The sequence below is a fragment of the Schistocerca gregaria genome, chromosome 6, assembly GCF_023897955.1.
Source record: "Schistocerca gregaria isolate iqSchGreg1 chromosome 6, iqSchGreg1.2, whole genome shotgun sequence".
Taxonomy (NCBI): Eukaryota; Metazoa; Arthropoda; class Insecta; order Orthoptera; family Acrididae; genus Schistocerca; species Schistocerca gregaria.
In genome coordinates, this window is record NC_064925.1 from 406,867,959 (window position 1) to 406,889,047 (window position 21,089).

General features: G+C 37.9%; 1 protein-coding gene across 1 annotated transcript in view; it reads left to right on the plus strand.

The window, feature by feature from the left end:
* Positions 1-2,092: 2,092 nt before the first annotated feature.
* The window catches only part of LOC126279096 (ATP-dependent RNA helicase me31b), a 45,173-nt gene continuing 26,176 nt past the window's right edge, over positions 2,093-21,089 (plus strand). The window contains exons 1-6 of the mRNA XM_049979565.1: positions 2,093-2,611; positions 3,169-3,336; positions 3,705-3,783; positions 3,856-4,090; positions 12,053-12,196; positions 12,286-12,380. Coding sequence (XP_049835522.1) covers positions 3,260-3,336; positions 3,705-3,783; positions 3,856-4,090; positions 12,053-12,196; positions 12,286-12,380 — 630 coding nt within the window. The 5' untranslated portion in view covers positions 2,093-2,611; positions 3,169-3,259. The remainder of the gene's footprint in view (positions 2,612-3,168; positions 3,337-3,704; positions 3,784-3,855; positions 4,091-12,052; positions 12,197-12,285; positions 12,381-21,089) is intronic.

Below are 21,089 nucleotides of genomic sequence, written 5' to 3' on the forward strand. Positions count from 1 at the left end.
GCAGCGGTTTGAGGTGTCAGGAGGACTTTTCTGAAAGTTGTATTTGTCTGCAAGTGAAACATGGATGATCAACAGTTCAGACGAGAAGAGAATAGAATCTTTCAAATGTGGTGCTACAGAAGAATGCTGAAGAGAAGATGGGTATATCACACAACTAATGAGGAGGTACTGAACGAAACTGGGGAGAAAAGAAAATTGTGGCACAACATGACTAGAAGAAGCGATCTGTTGGTAAGACACATTCTGAGACATCAAGAGATCACTAATTTCGTACTGGAGGGAAGTATAGAGGCTAAAAATCGTCGAGAGAGACCAAGAGATGAAAACAGTAAGCAGATTCATAAGGATGTGGTTTGAAGTAGTTTCTCAGAGATGAAGAGGCTTGTGCAGAATGGAGTGGCATGGCCAGCTGCATCAAACCAGTCTTTGAACTGAAGACCACAACAACAACAACAACAAAATCTTGTTAACCTTTAGCTTGCCGAATCATTTTTTTGTGACACTCTGTTCCAGGTGTGGTCTGATAGACCAGTGTATTTGATTACCCACAAAAATTTAATTCGCAATTTCAATGAAACAGTTTGGTTTTTATGTGAAAGGTTACATTATTAGGACAGAAAAAATACATTCAAAAACGTTTTTAAGTTTATTTTTAGGAAAAACCGTATTTAAACAGAAAATTGCACAAAATTAATATAATACTACTAGATAATATTAACGCTATAAGCTCTAAAATATTCTGTATTCTAAATTTAACATCTGCTATATTTTTATCGTTATTATAGATGTAATAATAAAAACACGAAAAACTTCCATAAAACATTCGAAAACGATAATGACACTAGTACTTTTTAGGTTTTTAGTTTTCTTCTTAGAGGTTTTCTTTCCACTAGTTACAACTTTTTGTACAGAATTAAAGTTAGATTGGCTTCTTGTAACAATGGCAAATATAAGGCGTCTTCCTCTCCTTTTCTGGGTCATTGGACAAGCATGTTTAGCGTTTTCCCAATCGTCCTACAACGACTTCAACTCTTGGTTCTGCTACACCCAAAACACTGTGAATGGATGCACAAAGCTCACGAATTACGTGATAGTTGTTTATTCACTTTCAGTCTCGGGTGTCACCAACGAGTTGTAAGCTGCTTCAGAAAATTAAAGAGATTCATCTGTGTACTGTCTTTGCAGGAATTGTGAAGCACAAACGAATTCACCCCACTTATGCCCAACATGCTGAGAAACAATGTAAGTACCCATTGTTGGAAGAGGCTTCGACGACCAGCGATATGTTTTCGACCAGATCTATTTCAAGCAGATCCTTTAACTAAAGATTCGATTTCTACACTTCTTTCTTCATCACTTTGATCATTTGTTTCGTTCTACGAATTTACAGATGGTAAAACAAATTCGTGTTCACATTTACACTGTTCCTATTCTGAATTATGTTCACTTTCAATTTCGTTGTCTTTATCTGATCCAACATCACTTCAACTGCCCTAAATCACGTTAAAACAGTATACTCAAAGTCAGGATCTGTAAGATGATTCGCATACGAAGACCTCGTTGCTGAATCCTTAATGCAAAGTCCTATGTGCGGTCTCAGAGCCCACTAGTTCGAAAGACGCAGTAATAGTTTAAGTCCACGTCACGTTCAAGTGGCTGCTGACGAAGGAAACCACGATGGCTTCGGGAAAGAACAACTAGATAACGCTGTAATATCATACCCTACCCTTAAGGATTAGCAACAGAGTAACAATAAGCGCTAGGGAGATGAGAGATCGCACCCAGAACTTTAAGGGTTAAAACTGAACCAATTGAATATCCATATAAATGCAAAAACATAAAGTACGAAGTCGCAGGTTATCAGCGGCTCAATAGTTTAAAACTGAAAAATAGAGATTTTTGAAGTTTTACTGTGTAGAGAGTACTGATAGCACTTTGTTGGCATAAGATTTTACGTACAGATAGTATACAGTAAATGATTTTGATTGATAGCTCAAGATTAGACCAACTGTTACTACTACTCATCTCAATTATACAATAAGCAACTTAGGTTCAATGTTATAATTAATCCAATCGTAACGTAATCGCAGATGCTAGTATTGAGCTGCGAGTAAAGAATTCCCAAAAGAGGCATAGACTTTCTAGAAGTATTGCTGTTGCGACAGTAAAGGAAATTAATACATTTCCTTCCCTTAAAATAACTTACCCCAATCAGTTTCATCTTGTTTTGCGAACGCATCTAAATCAAGGTTATTCCAGTGTTATTCCAACACTCTTTGGTTAACATTTCCAGGCGTCATTGACACAAGAGTTGAAGAAACCAATATTTTCTCCACGATTTCAGTATGAAAGTGCCTATAATTTAATTTAAAAAAAACTGAGAATTGAAGGAATTTTAAAAATGATCTCAAAGTTTTGAGAAAGCACATCATTGATATCCTTTTGGGTCGAGTGTTTCTAATACTGTCCGCTAGATGTGTGCAAGCACGTTCGTTGCTGGCAGAAGCTGCTTTAGCGGTTGAATAAGGGAATGAGATATGTTTACTGGTGTATTGGTGTTGAATGAGAGAAGATTGGGAAGTGTAGCGTGTGTTGAGCTCTACGTGTTAAGGTAATAAGCTACAACATAGTCTGGATAGTTTGCAACTGAGTAGACGTAAGTTTGACGTAGAGGCCATCTTTTACGTTCCATATTTTCGTTTAAATTTGTGAGAGTGTCTTGTCACAATGTTAATAGATCTTTCAAAGTGTTTTAATCACTACATTAAATAAAAGTTTAACATGATTACACAAAGCGGGCAAGTATGTGGTTAGATTTCTTCAATTAGTTTCACTCGGGGGGCGTTATTCTGTACAGAGAATATGCCCGCAGTGTGAGTGCTAGGAGTGTTAAGTACAGTAACTTACAAGGAATGTGAAAATAACTTTTTTTCGTATTGATAGTTAAGTAGGTCTGTCAGATTAGTTTTCAGGTCGGCGTAGTAACGTTGAAAGTTGTAATATTTTGTGCACAAATAACCCAGAAAACACCACGACAGGTACCATTTCAATAAAGTAGTGCAACTTCATTATAACACTGAAACCCACTTTGTGAATGTTGTACCTGAATACCCTATGTAATTTAATTTATTAATTCTCGGTGACGTGTATACTCACGTTTTGTTGCAGAAGAGGATCAGCGTTTTAGATCGTTAACACGACCAAAGGATCCGTATTCCATAGAGGCTTTAAATACACGTTGAGGCCACAAGAAGTCATCATGATGACAGAAACGCATGTGAATTCCAATCATGTCTCGCTGTTACCACCGATAAACAGCATAAATAATCAAAAAATGTAAGTATGTGTTTAGTCTTAAATGCCTACTGCTACTGGTAGTCACTAATCCTTTACAAGCTATTGCCTCCAAAAAACTGAAGTTCCTAAGAGTTGAGATGTTGTAGCAGTTGTGCTAGTTAACTCGTTGCATTTGGAGCTGATTACCTTCTTCGGAACATAATTGTCCACAGTAGGTGTGTATCAATTTCATTGTGATTTTGATGTAAAGTTACGCTCAGATAAGTAGTCCACATCTATTACACGAAATATTGCAACAAATTGAAACAGCTGAAAGCATGTGTTTCACTTGTGTTCGAATGACAAAGAAATTTAAGCATTTCACAATTTAAACTATTTGTTATGAGTGAAATTAACAATTGTTACAGGGACATGGATGTGACAGATGATAAAGGATGGAAGTCAAAGCTTAAAATTCCACCAAAGGACAGGCGGATTCAGACAAGTGTAAGAATTAATGATTTAAAAACAGTTGCAACTTGTTTTATGTGAAAATGTAATGAATTTTTATTTGTGTAGGATGTTACGGACACGAGAGGGAATGAATTTGAAGAATTCTGTCTTAAACGAGAATTGCTGATGGGAATATTTGAAAAAGGGTGGGAAAAGCCCTCTCCAATACAAGAAGCCAGTATTCCTATTGCACTGTCTGGTAAAGATGTTTTGGCACGTGCCAAAAATGGAACAGGAAAAACAGGTGCATATTCAATACCTGTTCTTGAGCAAGTTGATCCCAAGAAAGATTGCATTCAAGGTGAGTAGTGTGTGTTCACAAATGGCATAATAGCCAAATCAGAAGCTTTGCTGAAACCTGAGATACTTTCAGAAAACTAATATTATCGTTATTTTTGTGGGAGCAAGAACTGTGTTTTTCCTGAACTTTGTATTGGCGATGCTGTGACTACTGAGAGACTGAGTCTTTGAACAATTTTTTTTTTTTGCACACAAGACTGTTGGCCACTTATAAGCAATTCATTTTTTGTTATTTATCCTATAACTACTAATTGTAGGTCCCCCAGGTCATATTCAGAATTAACGTGGAACATTCACTAAACTCTTACTATGGTTACACATTATGTTTACTGAATTCACTTTTGCATTTTCATTAACTAAAAAGTGATAGTGGAAGGATATTAATGACTGATTTGTTTCTTCTCGTGATTGAAAGATTGCCATGAATTTGCATTCCTGTTATTTCACACATTTCTCAAGACTGTGGCCATTTGTGGATACCATTTAGGAAGAGCAAATGTGCAGTGTGTACACCTATTCACTTGAATAGTAGTCTGAAGGAATTCATGCCACATACGCTCCCTGGCCGTATTGAGTTTTTAACAAAGTTACGAGATACAAAAAGCTGCTAAGATTATTTTAATCAGTCTAAATGAAGTGATTTAATTTTGTAAACATTACAGATTAACAACCACCAAACCAGACAGTTTTATTTGTGGTTTTTAAAAAAGTCCAATAAGTGGAACAAAACCTGTTGTCACACCACCTTTAGCAGCTATTAATTCTCCAGTTCACCTGCATATACTGTTAATATGGGCTTGTACAGTGTCCTGCATTGTTGGATGATACCAGATTTGAATCTAGTTTCCAACTAGACAATTTTGTGGTGATTGTTTCCTTTGCTTCTCTTTTCACCAGCTCTCAAACTTTCAGTTAGATTCATTATGGGCGAATTTCCTGGCCAGAGCAACAAAAGGAAATTTTCTTCCTGCAAAAAGGTTTTACTCAGTGTGCTATGGGGTGTGGAACTACGGCCTGCACAAATAGTTCTCTTTTAGGAAGCCATTCTTTTGAGGTAGTAACCTTCTCCTTAATTGCTCCTTGTACCTATCTTCCTGCCGTCAAAAGTACACATGTCCAGTGCCTATGGCACCGATGACTATATCATGACTTAGGTGAGATGTTCGTCTGCAGACCTTAACTTTGACATACAGTTAGGCATGGCTAGGTAGACCATACCTATTGCACAAAATGGTGCAGCAAATTTAAATCAATGAAATAGTGAGGATGGTACTTCTCACCAGTGCATCTTTGTACAAACAGAAATTTATTTACAAAAATTTCAACTGTTGACTTGTCGTTACAGCAAGCCAGAAACTAAATGAAAAAGCCATAGAGATTTGCTCTAGGATTAGCCCTGAACTTATAAAATTCATCGCTACTGTACTAAGGCAAATACTATCTAATGAAGCTAACAGAATTATGGAAGACCAAATCTTAATACTTGTGTCCTTCCCTCATGCAGGACATTTTATCACAGTAACAGTTATTTTGGCTTTCAGCTGAGGTGTACAAGCTTTGTTCATTTGTGAAAGCTTGTCTTAGTTCTTTCAGATGCAGTGATGCCACTGTGTTGCAGTTTCATTTTAATTTCTTTTGTAAAAGCATAATTAGTTCTCATGGTGTATCTTTTCCAAGGAGTGCTCTGATGTGCCACACCTTTTCTTCTGAGGAACTAATTCCTCACGAAAATAAGTTTCCTTCTTTATAGCCTGACAATGATTGATACACCCAATCTTCGAGAAATCTCACGATATGAATACATATATGTGCCAGTCAGTGCTCTTACATCCATGATTGTGTTATCAAATGTTTATCTTTACCCATTATTTTTATCTTATTGTATCTAAAATCTCGGTAATCAACAAATTTTCATTAGAGGTAACAAGCTGTTAATATACAAGGATACCAACGGTGGTGGTGGTTGTTAAAACACAACTCCCAGTCATCTCAAGGCAGGGAAAAAATCCCTGACCCTGCCAGTAGTCGAACCTGGGACCCCATGTGTGGGAAGTGAGAACACTACCCTAAGACCATGAGCTGTGGACAAATCAAAAGTACTATATGTTAATAACATACTCACACTTCAAATATCAGCAGTTGCTGTTCTCAGAATGTAACTGGCAAACGTTAGTGATCAGCTCTCACAGTAATGATGCAGGACAAAAGTTCATTTCACTCAGTAATAGCCCTTTAATAATATTCAGCCTATTAAACAATGGTAGGTGAGTTGGTTTGCAACATTGAACCTCAGAAAGAAATGAATTGCTAAAAATCAGGTGTTTCAGGTAATAAGGACTATAGTCTTTTGTAGCCTGACATTTGTTTTTGTTAATAATACTCCATGTAACAGTAAGAAATGAAAGTGATTTAACTTGGAAGACAAACTACACAGGAACTTTTAGCATTTAAGATGGTGAGTGGTTTCTAATGTTAGGGAATTTTGTCACTTATGGTGCATGGTTATAAGAGGTGGTAATCTGTTTGCATATAAATGGGTGTCTTCTGAATTGTGGGTCCAATATTGTGGATAAATAAAGAGTAACAGTTCAATCAATAAGATGAAAAGTCAATTAAAAGGACAAAATTTTAAGGCAAAAAGTAACCCTGGCAGGTAGGGAGTGGTTGAAATAAGCAAAACTTGTTTTGGGAATGTTAGACTAACTCTTTAAATATTAAATTAAAATTAAAAGCTATTAGGGAAACAATTTGAGGGTGATACATTAGCCAGCCACATAGAACTCCCTTCAGTAACTCAGTACTATTTTTCGTCTGTCTTATTTTGGGCATTTGAAAGCACATTCTTACATTTTAGTGCTGCTCAGTTTACATGATACTAAGATTACCAGTCTGGTAATGACTGATTTTCATGCAAAATCACATGTAAAATTAGGAACTGCAGCAAAAACATGCCATAGCTTCTTCACTATTTGTACATTTATCAGATTGTAGAAGATTCCATTCAAAGTTGCTGTGTCCATTTCTCTTATCAGAAAGGCTGCTATTGGCTCAAACATTAGTGTCCAGCACCTAGCTAATGAGACAGGAACTGAAATTCAGGGTAGCGAAGCAAAAGCTGAAATGGGTAACTCGTGTTTTCAAATGTCCATAAAGGAAACCTCAGGATAACTGCCGCAATTCAATCCTTAAAACACTGAAGATCAATGCGATAAGTATTAGCGTCAGTGGTGTTTAGAAACAGCTGAAATCGTTAAAATTGAACAAAGCTCTAGGCCCCAATGAAATCTTAGATTGTGTACTGAATTTACAGCTGTGTTATAGCCCCCTCTTATGACTCTTGTAATCTATTGTAGATCCCTCAAACAGAAAACTGTGCCCAGTTCTTGGAAAAGGCATAGCTCACACGGAGCTACAAGAAGGGTAGTAGAAGTGATCCACAAAACTAACATCCATTATCCTTGACATAGATTTATTGTAGAATCTTATAACACATTTTGAGCTCGGTGAGCAACCAGCACGGGACTGATGACCTCCGATGTTAAGTCCTGTGGTGTTTAGAGCCATTTTTTTAGCCAACCAGCACGGGTTTACATTGATCATGTGAAACCAACTCTCACTTCTCGTTTAACATACTGAAAGCTTTGTATCGAGGCAGCCAGGTAGATACAGTATTTCTTTATTTCAGAAAAGCGTTTGACTCAGTACCACACCTACATTTATTGTCAAAAGTATGAACATATGGATTATCAAGTGGAATCTGTGACTGAATTGAGGACTTTGTGATAGGAAGGACAGAGCATGTTAATGTGGATGGAGAGTAGTCAGATTTAGAAGTAACTTTGGGCGTGCCCCAGGGAAGTATGATGGGACCCTTGCTGTTCATATTTTATATTAATGACCCCACAGGCAATATTAATAGTAAAATCACTTTTCCAAATTCAGTTGTCTATAATGTATAGTCTGAAAGACGCATAAATATTCTCAGATCTTGATAAGATTTCAAAGTTGTGCAGACTGGCAACTTCTGTAAATGTTCAGAAATGTAAAATTGTGCATTTCACAAAACGGAAAAATGTTTTATTGTATAATATCAGTCAATATTAATGAGTCACATATGGAATCAGCCAGCTAGACTCCCGTTTATTTGTAATATACTGTGGAAGTGCAATCAGTCTACAAAGATCACTTACAAAAAACACACAAACCATCCTAGAATTCTGGGACCCATACCAAACGAGACTAATGACGATATTGAAAGTACACAGAGCAGTGCAGCATAGATTGTACCAGGTTTAATTTGTGGGAGAATGTCATATATTGAAGGAACTAAACTAGAAGACTCTCGAAGATAGGGCTTAAACTATTCTGAGAAAGTGTATTAACGAAGTTTCAATACCTCCTTTAAATGACAACACCACGAGTATACTACAACCCCTTACGTATTGCTGACATATGGATAGTGAGGATAAGATTATTCTAATCGCTGCATGCACAGAGGCATTACGTCAATCATTCTTCCTGCACTCAGCACATGAACGTAACAGGAATAAACCCTAATAACTGGTAAAACAGTACGTACCCTCTGCCATGCATGCACCTCATGGTGGTTTGGTGTTTTTCAGAGTATAGTTGCAGATGTAGACCGAACATAGACTCCCTAAATCAGATTCTTTCCACTATGTCAAAGAACAATTTCCAGTTCTTCCAGAAAGTAATTTCACCATTGCAATCTTTTTGAAGTTTTATTAAAAACTGTTATACTAACATTCTTTGGTTGTAAACTTTTGTTTACTGTAAATTTTGAGTCCCATAATTTTTCTAGTTACCAATTAGTTCTGCTGGACTACCATGGTCTGTTTCCATTTGTTATTCTCTATAATTCACAAGCTTTTCGTAATATTGAATTAAATCCAATGATGAATTGATGCATATTGCCATGAGTGCATGTAGAATACACTAATCAGCCAGATGTGACCACCTACTAATAGCCAGTATGTCAACTTCTGGCACAGATAACAGCAGTGATGTGGAAACAATGAAGTCTTGGTAGTTCGCTGGAGATAGTTGCACCATATTTGGATGCACAAGTCATCCAATTCCTGTAATTTCTGGGAAGCAGCAATGAGCTCTGTCATGTTCAGGTCTGGTGGGTTGGGGAGGGGAGCAGCTCCTCAATTGAGACTTGCCACTATGTTCCTGACCACTCCATCACACTCTTAGTCTTGTGACACGGCATATTATCTTGTTACAAAATCCCACTGCCATTGGGAAACGTAGTAATCAAATGCCTCATAGTACAGGTGTCAATGAGCTATTCCCCTAGAAGACATTCATGCCCTGCCATAGGTATGAACAGAAACAAGTCTGCCAATGTGCCAGTGTCCAGTGCTGATGATCGTGTTTTCATGTCAGTTATATTTGCCAATGTCATTGTGTTAGCACATGTGCGGGTCATTGGTTGCGGAAGCCCATTGTTAGGAGTGTTCAATGCACTATGTTCAGATGCACATGTACTCTGCTCAGCAACTCTGATGTTAGTTCTGTCACAGTTCATCATCTGTCCCATTTCACCAATATGCCCAGCCTGTGATGTCAGATATCTGTAGTGAGGGGTGGCTGCCCTGCCCCACAATGTCTGAAGTGGTTTCACCTTGATTTTTGCCACATGTCGAAGACACTCGATACAGAACTTGAAAAACTGAGAAGTCGTGCAGTTTCTGAAATGAATGCTCATGCCAAGCCTCTGGATCATCACAGTTTGTCCTTGGTCACTCAGATCATGTGCCTCCTCCCTGCTGTACACGGACAAGCACGCTCATTGATACTGTGTGTCCATGTGTCCCTGCTGCCACTGGTTGGATAGTTTTTCTGTCTATCCATTTACATTATATTGTCAATTATTTTTGTTGTTAAATTTCATTATTATATACTCCACAGCATAGTTTAGCTAGCACCTTACTGTGACTGTTTGAGGTCACAGAAGACCTATTTGTTTCATAAATATTAATTTCATTTAAATAATTTTATACCTTCTTATATTATTGATTGATGATAGTAACGTAAGTGCATGAAAATTCATGGAGATATACAAAATAAAAAATAGTAACCAGCAAACCAACTACTATCTAGTTACTGTTTCTAAGTTGTAATCATTAAAGATTTTCTAGAACTAGTCTGTTTAACAATATGGGTCATATGTAGTTATCTGTATATATCTAATTCTTAATTTTTCACCTGGGCTTTTTGTTAAGAGGGGTGTGAAGCAATAACTATCACAATGAACTAACTGAAAACCTGTTTGCAAGAAGTTAGTCTGCATCACAAATTGAAGACTTGAAATACAAAAACTTCTTAAGTGCGAAAATTATGAATTAGAGGAAAATGATTTTGAGTATGCAAGATAATTAACATTCATAATTGCTTTGTTCATATGTTCTATTTAAAAGCTAAGCATAGTATGGATTTAGTTTCCAAGCTTGAAAAACTTCCTGGAAGTGCAAATGCAGTGAAAAGTTCTAAGTGCTGTAGTTCAGTGCTCAGCAGAAAGATGGTAAATGCTCATTCTGATTTTGCAAGTGTGTATGCTGTCATATGTCAGGTACTGTGCCATTTCAATCAAATACTTCCTCTTTTCCTAAAGGATGTGGCTTCTAACATCCAGGGTAGGATTTTTTGACAGCCTGAACTTGTACACATTTTCTCAGAATGGGGATACCTTCCCAGGCCTCAGTTTCATCTGAGCTTCTATTGGTCTTTGCTATTTGAGGCTAAAGTTTGTGCAACCACAGCCACTGTACTCTGGATTTGTTTAGATGTGCTAAGTTTGTATTATGATCTGCTGCTTTCATGAAATCTAAGAGGTGTGATGCATTCATGGGACTTACAGTAAATGGCTTTTTATCTAGATATGTTGCACCATGTCCTTTCCATTTTCTGGAACAGTACATTTTGTAACTCAAGAATAAACACTATGCCCATTTATGGTGTATTTTAGGGATCAGTAATAAGACTTAAATCCTGTTCTGGGTGATTTTTTGCAGGAATACATTTATTGCATAACATAAGTATTCGTTCATTCCATTTTCAGGTTTTTCCTCATTGCTGCCTCAGTACCTTCTCCTTTACTCATTTCCTTCCACTTTAAACTGTTACAAAAATCTACTGCCTCTGCCATTTTATCTAACACTGAGGAGAAACCGTGCCGAAAATAGAACCTTTCCTAAGTTAACAGCTGTGGCTGTTAAATCACATACTATATTTTGATGGCTTTTGGCGTTACATTTTTGGGCAGTTAAAGCCTTTTATGTTATTGGGTTTGGCATGTAGCTCCAATTCCACACACAACCATAAGATTCCTTACTATGGCACTTACAGCCTTTATTTAAAGTCTTAAATTATTCAGTTTGCTTTTGGGCTGGGGAAGTGAGTGGAGATTTTGGGTTGAATATTTACTCCCAAAGTGACACATTTTGTAATTATCATGTAAAGGTAGGCAAGACACGCCTGCTTTTTGTTTGTCTGTTGCGTGACATTCATTGTATGCAGGACAAAGAATTTAAGGAATTAAAAATTCTACATATCTTAGGTTGGGGCAAGGTGAAAGGATAATCATATTATGTTGTTCGGAGAAGACTTTACGTACTGTCATGTGAAGGAACTCAGGTCACCTGCATTAGTGAAATGTCTGTTAATACAGTGTCACACTTTTATGTTGAGAAATTTAGTGATATATGAATTCTGCACACAGCACTAAAACTATAGTCCGAAGGTGTTCTGTATTGGGATAAAATCAGTTTTCAGTATAGAGAAAATGTGTAACAAAATGTGTCTGTATACTTTTAACAATTATTATTAAAATCAAAATTTTTCAAAATAATGCTTTCATCCTCAGTTGAAAGATTTTAGTAATTTGATGTTTCACTTCATGTATTTCATGTGACATCCATTCTTTCTTTATTCACAGCACTTATAATTGTGCCAACCCGAGAGTTGGCCCTTCAAACTAGTCAAATATGCATAGAACTTGCAAAACACATGAAAGTTAAAATTATGGTAACTACTGGTGGTACAAATCTGAGAGATGATATTATGAGGATTTACCAGACAGGTAATAAGTTACAAATCTTATTTCTGAAATAAGACTTGGATATGTTATCTGAATGTAGCCTAAATAACATCAACCTGTAAATTTTCCAGTGCACGTTGTAATTGCGACGCCTGGTCGAATATTGGACCTAATGGATAAACACGTCGCCAACATGGAACACTGCCGTATGCTCGTATTGGATGAGGTCAGTGTGTTACCTGATGTTCATACTTACCAACACATAAGAACTTCATTTATTCAGAATCAACTGTAATCCATATTAAGAAAACCCCAGATAATATGGAAATATTCCAAAGAATGTATACTGCAGCATACAAACCTTCCATTTTGTTACTGAAAAGACGCTTTTTTGGCACATAAACTCTTTTAAGTTACTGTAGTGAATTCATATTTATTTACTGAAAGTGTAACAAACACCCTTTTCTGATACTTGGGTGGCATGGTGAACAGTACAGTCATTTCGACTTTTCACTAAAGTGTTCAGTTGAAGTTTTCAGGTGACATCCTAAGTAAACCATAATTTTTTCCATCTGTATTGTGGCCTCCACATGAGGCATTATTTCTTCCCTTGAAATGCTACTTCCATTGCCCACTTCACCACCACTGCCATTCTCTGCAGTTCAACATGTTGCAGTAAAGAATTCATCATACCATAAGGCAGAATCACTGTCAGTCTGCAACTAGGCACCTTCATCACTATCATCTATATCCGAACAACCAGGAATATTTTCTAACATTTCTAAGGAGTGAGGTATTGAATACTTTAGTGATGGAATTGCAAATGATGGGCCATACTGTTTTCCACAACTTCAGAATCAGTAGTTACGTTACTTGAGCCCAATAAGCTGCAACCTTAAAAAACCCTTTTTTCTATTTACTGGTTGCAGCACAGAAACTACACAGTAGGTGTCTTCTGTATGCCTGTTTCATGTTCTCCAGTATGCATTTTTCTATTACAGGAAAAAGGAACAAAAATGAATCCAGATATAGGGAACCCAGCTTAATGAGGAATTGATAAATGAGGTTTTAGTATATTGCTCCCTTTTGATTAGAAAGTATCATCTAAAAGCATTATGCAGATCTCTTCAACAATTGTATCCACTTCTAAGCATGGGAAGATTTAGAAATTTTGGGTACATGTGAATACATCTGTTTTTAATGGAAATACAGATGACATGTTTTTCATTACCCCGTCCTGCTCCCAGAAAAAAGGCTATTGCAAAATTTCTGAAACATTTTGTGCTTAACTAAGGTTTAGTTAGTTAATATTTCCCTTCATTGTAAAACTTTGTTGTTTGTATTCCTTGACAAACCCAGCTATACTTCTGGAAATTCCAGGGAAAAAGTCCAACTATATGATTAGATAGCATAATAGAGGGAAACATTCCACGTGAGAAAATATATCTAAAAACAAAGATGATGGACTTACCAAACAAAAGCCCTGGCAGGTCGATAGACACAGAAACATACACACAATATTCTAGCTTTAGCAACAAACGGTTGCTTCTTCAGGAAAGAGAGAAGGAGAGGGAAAGATGAAAGGATGTGGGTTTTAAGGGAGAGGGTAAGGAGTCATTCCAATCCCGGGAGCAGAAAGACTTACCTTAAGGGGAAAAAAGGACAGGTGTACACTCGCACGCGCACACACACACAGTGTGTACACCTGTCCTTTTTTCCCCTTAAGGTAAGTCTTTCTGCTCTCGGGATTGGAATGACTCCTTACCCTCTCCCTTAAAACCCACATCCTTTCGTCTTTCCCTCTTTCCTGAAGAAGCAACCGTTGGTTGCGAAAGCTTGAATTTTGTGTTTGTGTGTCTATCGACCTGCCAGTGCTTTTGTTTGATTAGTCACATCATCTTTGTTTTTAGATGTGATTAGATAGTATTGTTGTTTTGTAGAATAAATACAAAAACCAATATGAATTGGTGGATAAGTGTCATTACTTACTGCTAATGATCAGTTACCTGTTAACCAATATAGGAATGCAGAGTGCTGAAATGGAAGATTAGTGTACATTTCGTCTGTGGGTAACTGTCTGAAGTACACTGTAAAACACCAACTTCCCAAAATTTGACAACTTTTTTGATACAGACGGACCTTGCTTAACAGAAAGTTGTCACAACAAACAAGTAGATACAGGTGATTATACAACCTAACTGAAAGACTGACATTTTTTATGGTGTTCTATGACTAAACTATCTGTTGGTTCATTTAGGTAAGACACTACACACGATATCAGTGGTGACAATCAGTGTATAATGTTGAAGCCTGTCAATTTGTACCTTCCTGTGCATCCCCTGAAACACTCTTCTAAAATTGAAAAGATCATAGATTTTGGATCAGGCAGATACTTTGTGCTATAGTAATGATCAGTAGTTCTTTCATGATGCTATGTGAAAAGTTGTGAAAGATATATTGAACTGCACAAGAATTCATGGTAATTTGATTTAGGCTTGTGCTATAAATTAGGAATTTTCCTTATAAAGCAGATAAGGAAATACCGAGAAACAGTATACTTAATTCCCCAGCCATTTTGTCTCCTGAACATAAGACATTCTACATTCATACAGTGTATGGAGTCATACTCCAAGCTTTGTGTTAACCCAAGTGTTAATCACAGTCTGCCAGTTATTCTCTTTCCACAGTTTTCTTCTGCAGAACAGTATGTAATCCTCTGGCTAACAGATTACAGTATTTTGAACCATTTACTGTTGTTAAGCCTTTGTAAAAATTGAAGACCATCTCTCTCACTCCCTTGCCTCCCACAGTCAATTTCCATTCCCAAATTGTTAATTCTTCGATCCCTTAGGATGTGCCCTGTGAACCAGTGACTTTTCAGTTATGTTGTGCTTTCCCAATTTCTCAGAAATCAAAGGGGTTGGGATGATTGTTAGCTTGAAATTTTATCACTCTGTAGCAAAAGTAGAGTGATTGATGACAGTTTGATGAAAGTGGTCTTGGCTACAGATGAGAGGAACATCCAGAGATTTGTGTGTTATGCTCTGCAAACAGGCTGCACACAAGACAAAAGATGACTGTTGGATGTTGCTTGATATAAGATCTTAGAAGTGCCACCTGAAGATACTGTCATATCTGGTGATCTCAATGGTCATGTTGATTCAAATGCAGATGGGTACAGATGCCTCGGTAGTAATGGGGCTGGACATAGAAATGTAGATGGGGAGGGAATATTGAACTTTGCAGAAACAGACAAATTAGTCATCACAAACACCTTCAAGATGATGATGGCCCACCTTTGGACTTATTACAGTGGTAACATGTGCCAGATAGATTTCATTCTTGTACAGCGACGTGACCTAAACTGTTTTGGATGCAAAGTCTATTCCGTATGAAACAGTTGCTATACAACACTGCCTGCTATTTTCAAATTGTGCATAAAATATCCAAATCAAAGGAAGAGAGAATGCAATGGCCCAGCACGTACTAAATGGTGGCGACTCAAAGAAGCAGAGAGAGACATTATTTCATCCCTCACACTTCCCCCTATTACTGACATAGGAACATGGGATGCCCTTAAAGATAGCCAAACATGGCTCTTTAAAAAGCAGCTATATAAAATTTTCATCTCCTCCAAGAGATATGAAAACTGGAAGGATTACTATGAAGCTATAAATGCAGCAAAGAAGGCAGTTGCAGCAGCCAAATCAGCCCACTTCAGCTAAGTCTGCAATAAACTAGAAAAACCTAATGAAGAACAAGAACTTCAACTGGCGAAGCAGTACTATAAACAAACTGCAGACATTGAAAGATTCTGGGGAATCAGTGATGAAGGCAAACTAGCCACCATCAGAAAGAAAGTAGCAGAGTGATGGAGGAAATACTTTGAGGAGTTTCCACATGCTCCAATTCTAGTGTCAACTCCATTAGAGGGACCCATTACATCAGTCACCAAGGATGAGGTTGTCAAAGCATTACAGAAAATGAAAAACGGAAATGCAACGGGGCCATATCATATTCTGCAGACTTGTGGAAATTAAAACACTGGGATTCAGCTGAATGGTTGATTACAGATCATTGAGGAGGGTAGGATTCCAGATGACTGGACATGTAGCACAACAGTTCCAATTTGGAAGCAGAAGGGAAGTCCAGCTGAATGTAACTACCAACATCCAATAAACCTTCTTTCACGCACCATGAAAGTATTTGAGCACATCATTGATAAAAGGATCTGAGAAATTCTCTCCAGCAATCAGTGTGGATTCATGAAGGGTTGTGGGACGACAGATGTTATCCATGCAGCTCACCTGCTTATTGAAGAGTCAAAACGGCTACACTTTGCTTTTCTTGACCTCAAAAAGGCCTTTGACAGAGTGCCACACAAGTTAATTTGGCTTGCCCTGTGAGAACATAGAGTACCCGAAGAGCTCATCAGCTGCGTCAGGCTGCTCTACCAGAACCCGAAAAGCCGGATACAGTCAGCTGCCGGACTAAGACGACTTCCCTATTTCTGTGGGAGTTAATCAGGGATCTGCTCTCCCACTGCTCCTGTTTCACTATCGGGGTACCATCACAAGAAACCTGCAGAAAACCTCACCCTTAATGTTACTGTATGTTTTTGATGTGCTGCTGGCCAGTGAAGATAAGAATGATCTAAAACTTAGGCCAAGCCTGGAATGACTGGCTTTCAGATGTAGGACTACAGCTCAGTGTGTTGAAAACATATTACCTTTCCACAGATTTAAATAACTCTGTAAGTATCAGAATCAATGGTGTTGACCTCCTAACAGGAAGAACTTTCAAGTAACTGGGTCCGACAATCGCTGCCGATGGAAATCTCACTGCAGAAATCTCCATCTGCCGCCTTAGCAGTGCATGGCTCAAATGATGTTCAGCTAGTGGAGTACTGTGTGACAAGAAAATTCCAAACAGGCTCAAATCAAAAGCATACCAATTGGTAATCTGTCCAGTTGTGTTGTATGGGGTTGAATGCTGGCCTTCAACAAAAGAAGTAAAGCAAAGACTTGCTCTTATGGAGACAAATAATGCTTAGGTGGACATGGGATTAATATTGCATGACCATGTCACAAATAATGAAGCTCACAGGCTATACGGCATTGCACCAGTAGTGGGTAAAGTGAAAGCCGCGTACGTTGGTATGGACACGTCCTTAGAGCAGACGAGACAACAGTGACAAAGACTAGTTTCAACCTAAATGGAAATGGGAAATGGCCAGCAGGATAACAAAGGCTGTGATGGCTTGACATAGGATTTGTGGACTTACTGTGTAAAGTGAGAAGCGTAATTCAAATATTGCTGCAATTTATCAATTCCAGTAAGTTTCAGAAATACCAGGTGGTTATAAGTAAACTTTCTCCATTTACCACAGAACCTAATTGATGAATGAGAACCACACTTGATAGCATTAATGTCAGGGACATGAGGAAGAGAAATAATGCAGAATCAATTAAATTAACACTTTAAATGTGCTGCTATGGTACAGCATACCATTACACACCAGTACTGTTACAGCTACAAAAGGGGCTCAGTATAGTGCTCTGCAGTATCCAAAAGGGTCTGAAAGTGCAACATTGCAGTTTGCACAGAACAACGAAGCAAATCTGTAGGTATGCTGGCTACCTCTCTTCATATGCTGCACTTCATATCAGCACATGTGTTAATGTTCCCCTCGTAAACCCTGTCTTGCAGGTAGCCCCACAACCAGATCACAAGGTGAGAGATCAGGTGATCATGCCAGCCAAGTATTTGGAAATAATCGATTGTTAATTTGACCATTCCCAAATGTTTTGGAGAAGCCGGTAAACTTCATCATGACTGATGTAGAATGGGGCCACTTTAATGTGTCTCCTGTAGGGTGGGTATGACATGCTGGCAAAGCATATTGCAGTAACACAGGCCTGTTTCACTGCATGTCTTTCGTCCTTGAGTGCCAACCATTTATCAAAGAATGGACCAAAGATGAATGTATCTGGAAAGCCATAACATATTGTGACATGTTCAGTATACAGAGGAACTTCAGTGACTAGAGATGAAAATCCCCACACTCTGCAGTTGTTTTCACCTCACCTGTCAGATAGAAATGAGCTTCACCTGTCCAGAGGATGATCCAGGGCCAGCCCTAATCAACTTCAGTCCTTACGAGAAAGTGGAGGGTGAAGTCAAGTCATTGTCTCCTGTGGTGCAGGCTGCTCTGAGATATGTGCAGGTCCCATTTGAGAATGGGTCGAAGACTTTCTGTACAGTGGACCACAGGGTGTTACTGTCATGACACAGCATGTGCACTGCCTGACAATCAGGAATTGGGTGCAGCATTGTCTGCCATAGCAACAGCGATATCATCAACCACCTGTGGTGCAGCATGTCGATGGCCTCTTCTCAGAGCGACACCCAGTTCTCCAGTTGATTCGAACTTCTTCATGCTCCATACAGCAGATGGAGAAAGGAGCCTTCCATAATCCTTTCAGCCGGTGATATTCTCGAAGTGCAGCTACAGCATTCTTGTTATTTTGATAATAGAGCTTTACCAGTAATGCCCTACTTATTTTGTCAAAGCTCATGTTGACACGTAAAAAGTGCACTGTAACTGGTCAGATGTGAGACTGAATCATGATTGAGTGCAGTACCATGTGGCCATGGTTGGAACTGAATGGTGGCATTAAGATGCATAGAAATTGTGCACCCCCATCCTCTGTACGTTAATGCTACAAAGTTTGGTACTTGTATGGTAGTTTGTTTCCATGCTGTAATGTGTTATATAGGGAAACTTTCATTATAAGCACCCGGTATTTGGAAGAACAGAATTTCACACCAGACCAAATGTACAGTGTGGATGAGTGGTATGTATCGGAAATGCCTACCAAATAGAACCCTTGATTTTAAGAGCAAAGTTCATGCTCCTGGATACTGCCCAAGTCATCAAAAGAATGCATCATAATTTTGTGCACCACTAATGCTTCTGAAACTACTGGTGGAGAAATACAACATGAGCATTCAAGGAGATTGCAGCTAAGGATCTTCCTGTGTATCATCACAACCAAAAAGGAGCATGGGTGGATAGTGAAATTTTCAAAAACGGTTTCACGCTTTTCTCCAAGGTGTTCGGCATTTCTAGAAGAGGAAAGGATTGCCACAGATGGCTGTTTCCTTGCGTGATAATGCTCCTTCACATCCTGATGAAAGGATTCTTGTATGTGATGGTCTCATTGTCTTTCACCTCATATTGTGACTGCCATTATGCACCAGTGGACCAAGGAGTAACTGCATAGGTAAAATGTTGTTACTAGTCTGCTCTACTGAGAATGCTAGTTGATGAGGATGACTTGGTGTTCTGATGATCGTAAATTCTAGAGGCCACACATGGGATTTCTGAAGTGTCTAAAACCAGGATCAGGCAAGATCCAACATAACAGCCACTATGAAGAATAATACATAAATTTCGGATGTGTGTAAACAGCTGAGTGGGATAAGCTTAGACAAAAACATTTGGTGTGGAGTTCAGCGTTATCAAATAAGTCTGTGGTACGTAACAGGCAGAAAAGTTATTTGGAGCTACACTACTGCAGCTTCTCTAAAAAGAGTATTTTCAGTGTTTGTATACTTTCATAATGAAAAAACAAATGAAGCTCTGATAAAGCAATTTTATCATTCAGAATTACTGAAATGATTTCCAAGAAACCGAAGCCCCACACATGGACAAAGAGCCAATTTGGCCAACACACAAATGGTTGATACTTCAAACATATCTGTCAAATGGTAGTTTGACACATTGATATCCAAAGTAATTTATCAAAACTAAAAAATTGAGCAATTTAATCTACAGTTGGATGAAAGCACTGACACTTCCAGAAAAGCTCATTATCATCTTTTGTGAAATTTGTTTGGGGGTCAGAAATTGAGTAAAAACCAGTTTTGTTTAGAACTGGAAATGGCAAGCACTGCAGTCAGTGTATTTACTGCTCTTGAGTTTCTTTCAAGATAATAAAGTGGAGTGATAGCATTGTTGTATATACTGTTGGTGCTTCTGCAATGATGGGAAATATAAAGGGGTTTCTGACTTGTGTGGAACAAAAACCCATTAGTAATGATTACATTGCTTGTTACATAGATGCTTTAATGGTAAAGATTACACATGGAAATTATTTGGTTGTTCCAGTGTTCAACTGTGTAAAGACTTACATAAAATTGCTCTTGTTTAAGAAAAGAAATGTGTAGATCATAAGGAAAACTATTTACCAGAGCTATACAATTTAAACTACTTGCTTTTCTGAAACTATTGTTAAGTTTGAATTACTGTGAATGTCTTTATAAAAAAAAAACATTGTTCCAAGTGGTGAGCTGGCTTACCTTTCAGAAACTTTCAACAAACTTAATGCTTTGAATTCAAGTATGAGTGGCTTGAAACAATCATAAAGTTAAGTTATAAAATCAACACAGCATCAAAAAACTTGATCTTTGGATCTATGCAACAAGAATGATCTACTTTACCAGCTGTGGCCATCATGTCAAGTGAATTGAATACAGAAAAAAAATTAGATAAAGGAACACAAAAAGTGCATCTATCAGAGCTACAAGAAGGAATATCCAAATGTGTTCCCTTGATCTTGACTACTGGCCATGAGTGATTGATTGCACCTGATGAGGATAAGCTGTCCAGATAGGAGTTAAACAGCTCAGAAAAAATAGCATGTTAGAGAAATATCATCAGATACAGTCCCAGGACTGAAATTTAAAGAAAATGTTTTGCTGATGTGTTTTGGATCTAAAAGTTGAATACCCAGATAACACAAATAAAGCAAATCTCTTACTACCATTTTCAACATCTGACACAAGTCTGGATTTCTACATTCAAGAATATAACATGACTGCAGGTTTCGTCTCCTAGTTGTGGACAGTGAGAAGAGTGTCTGTCAAGAGT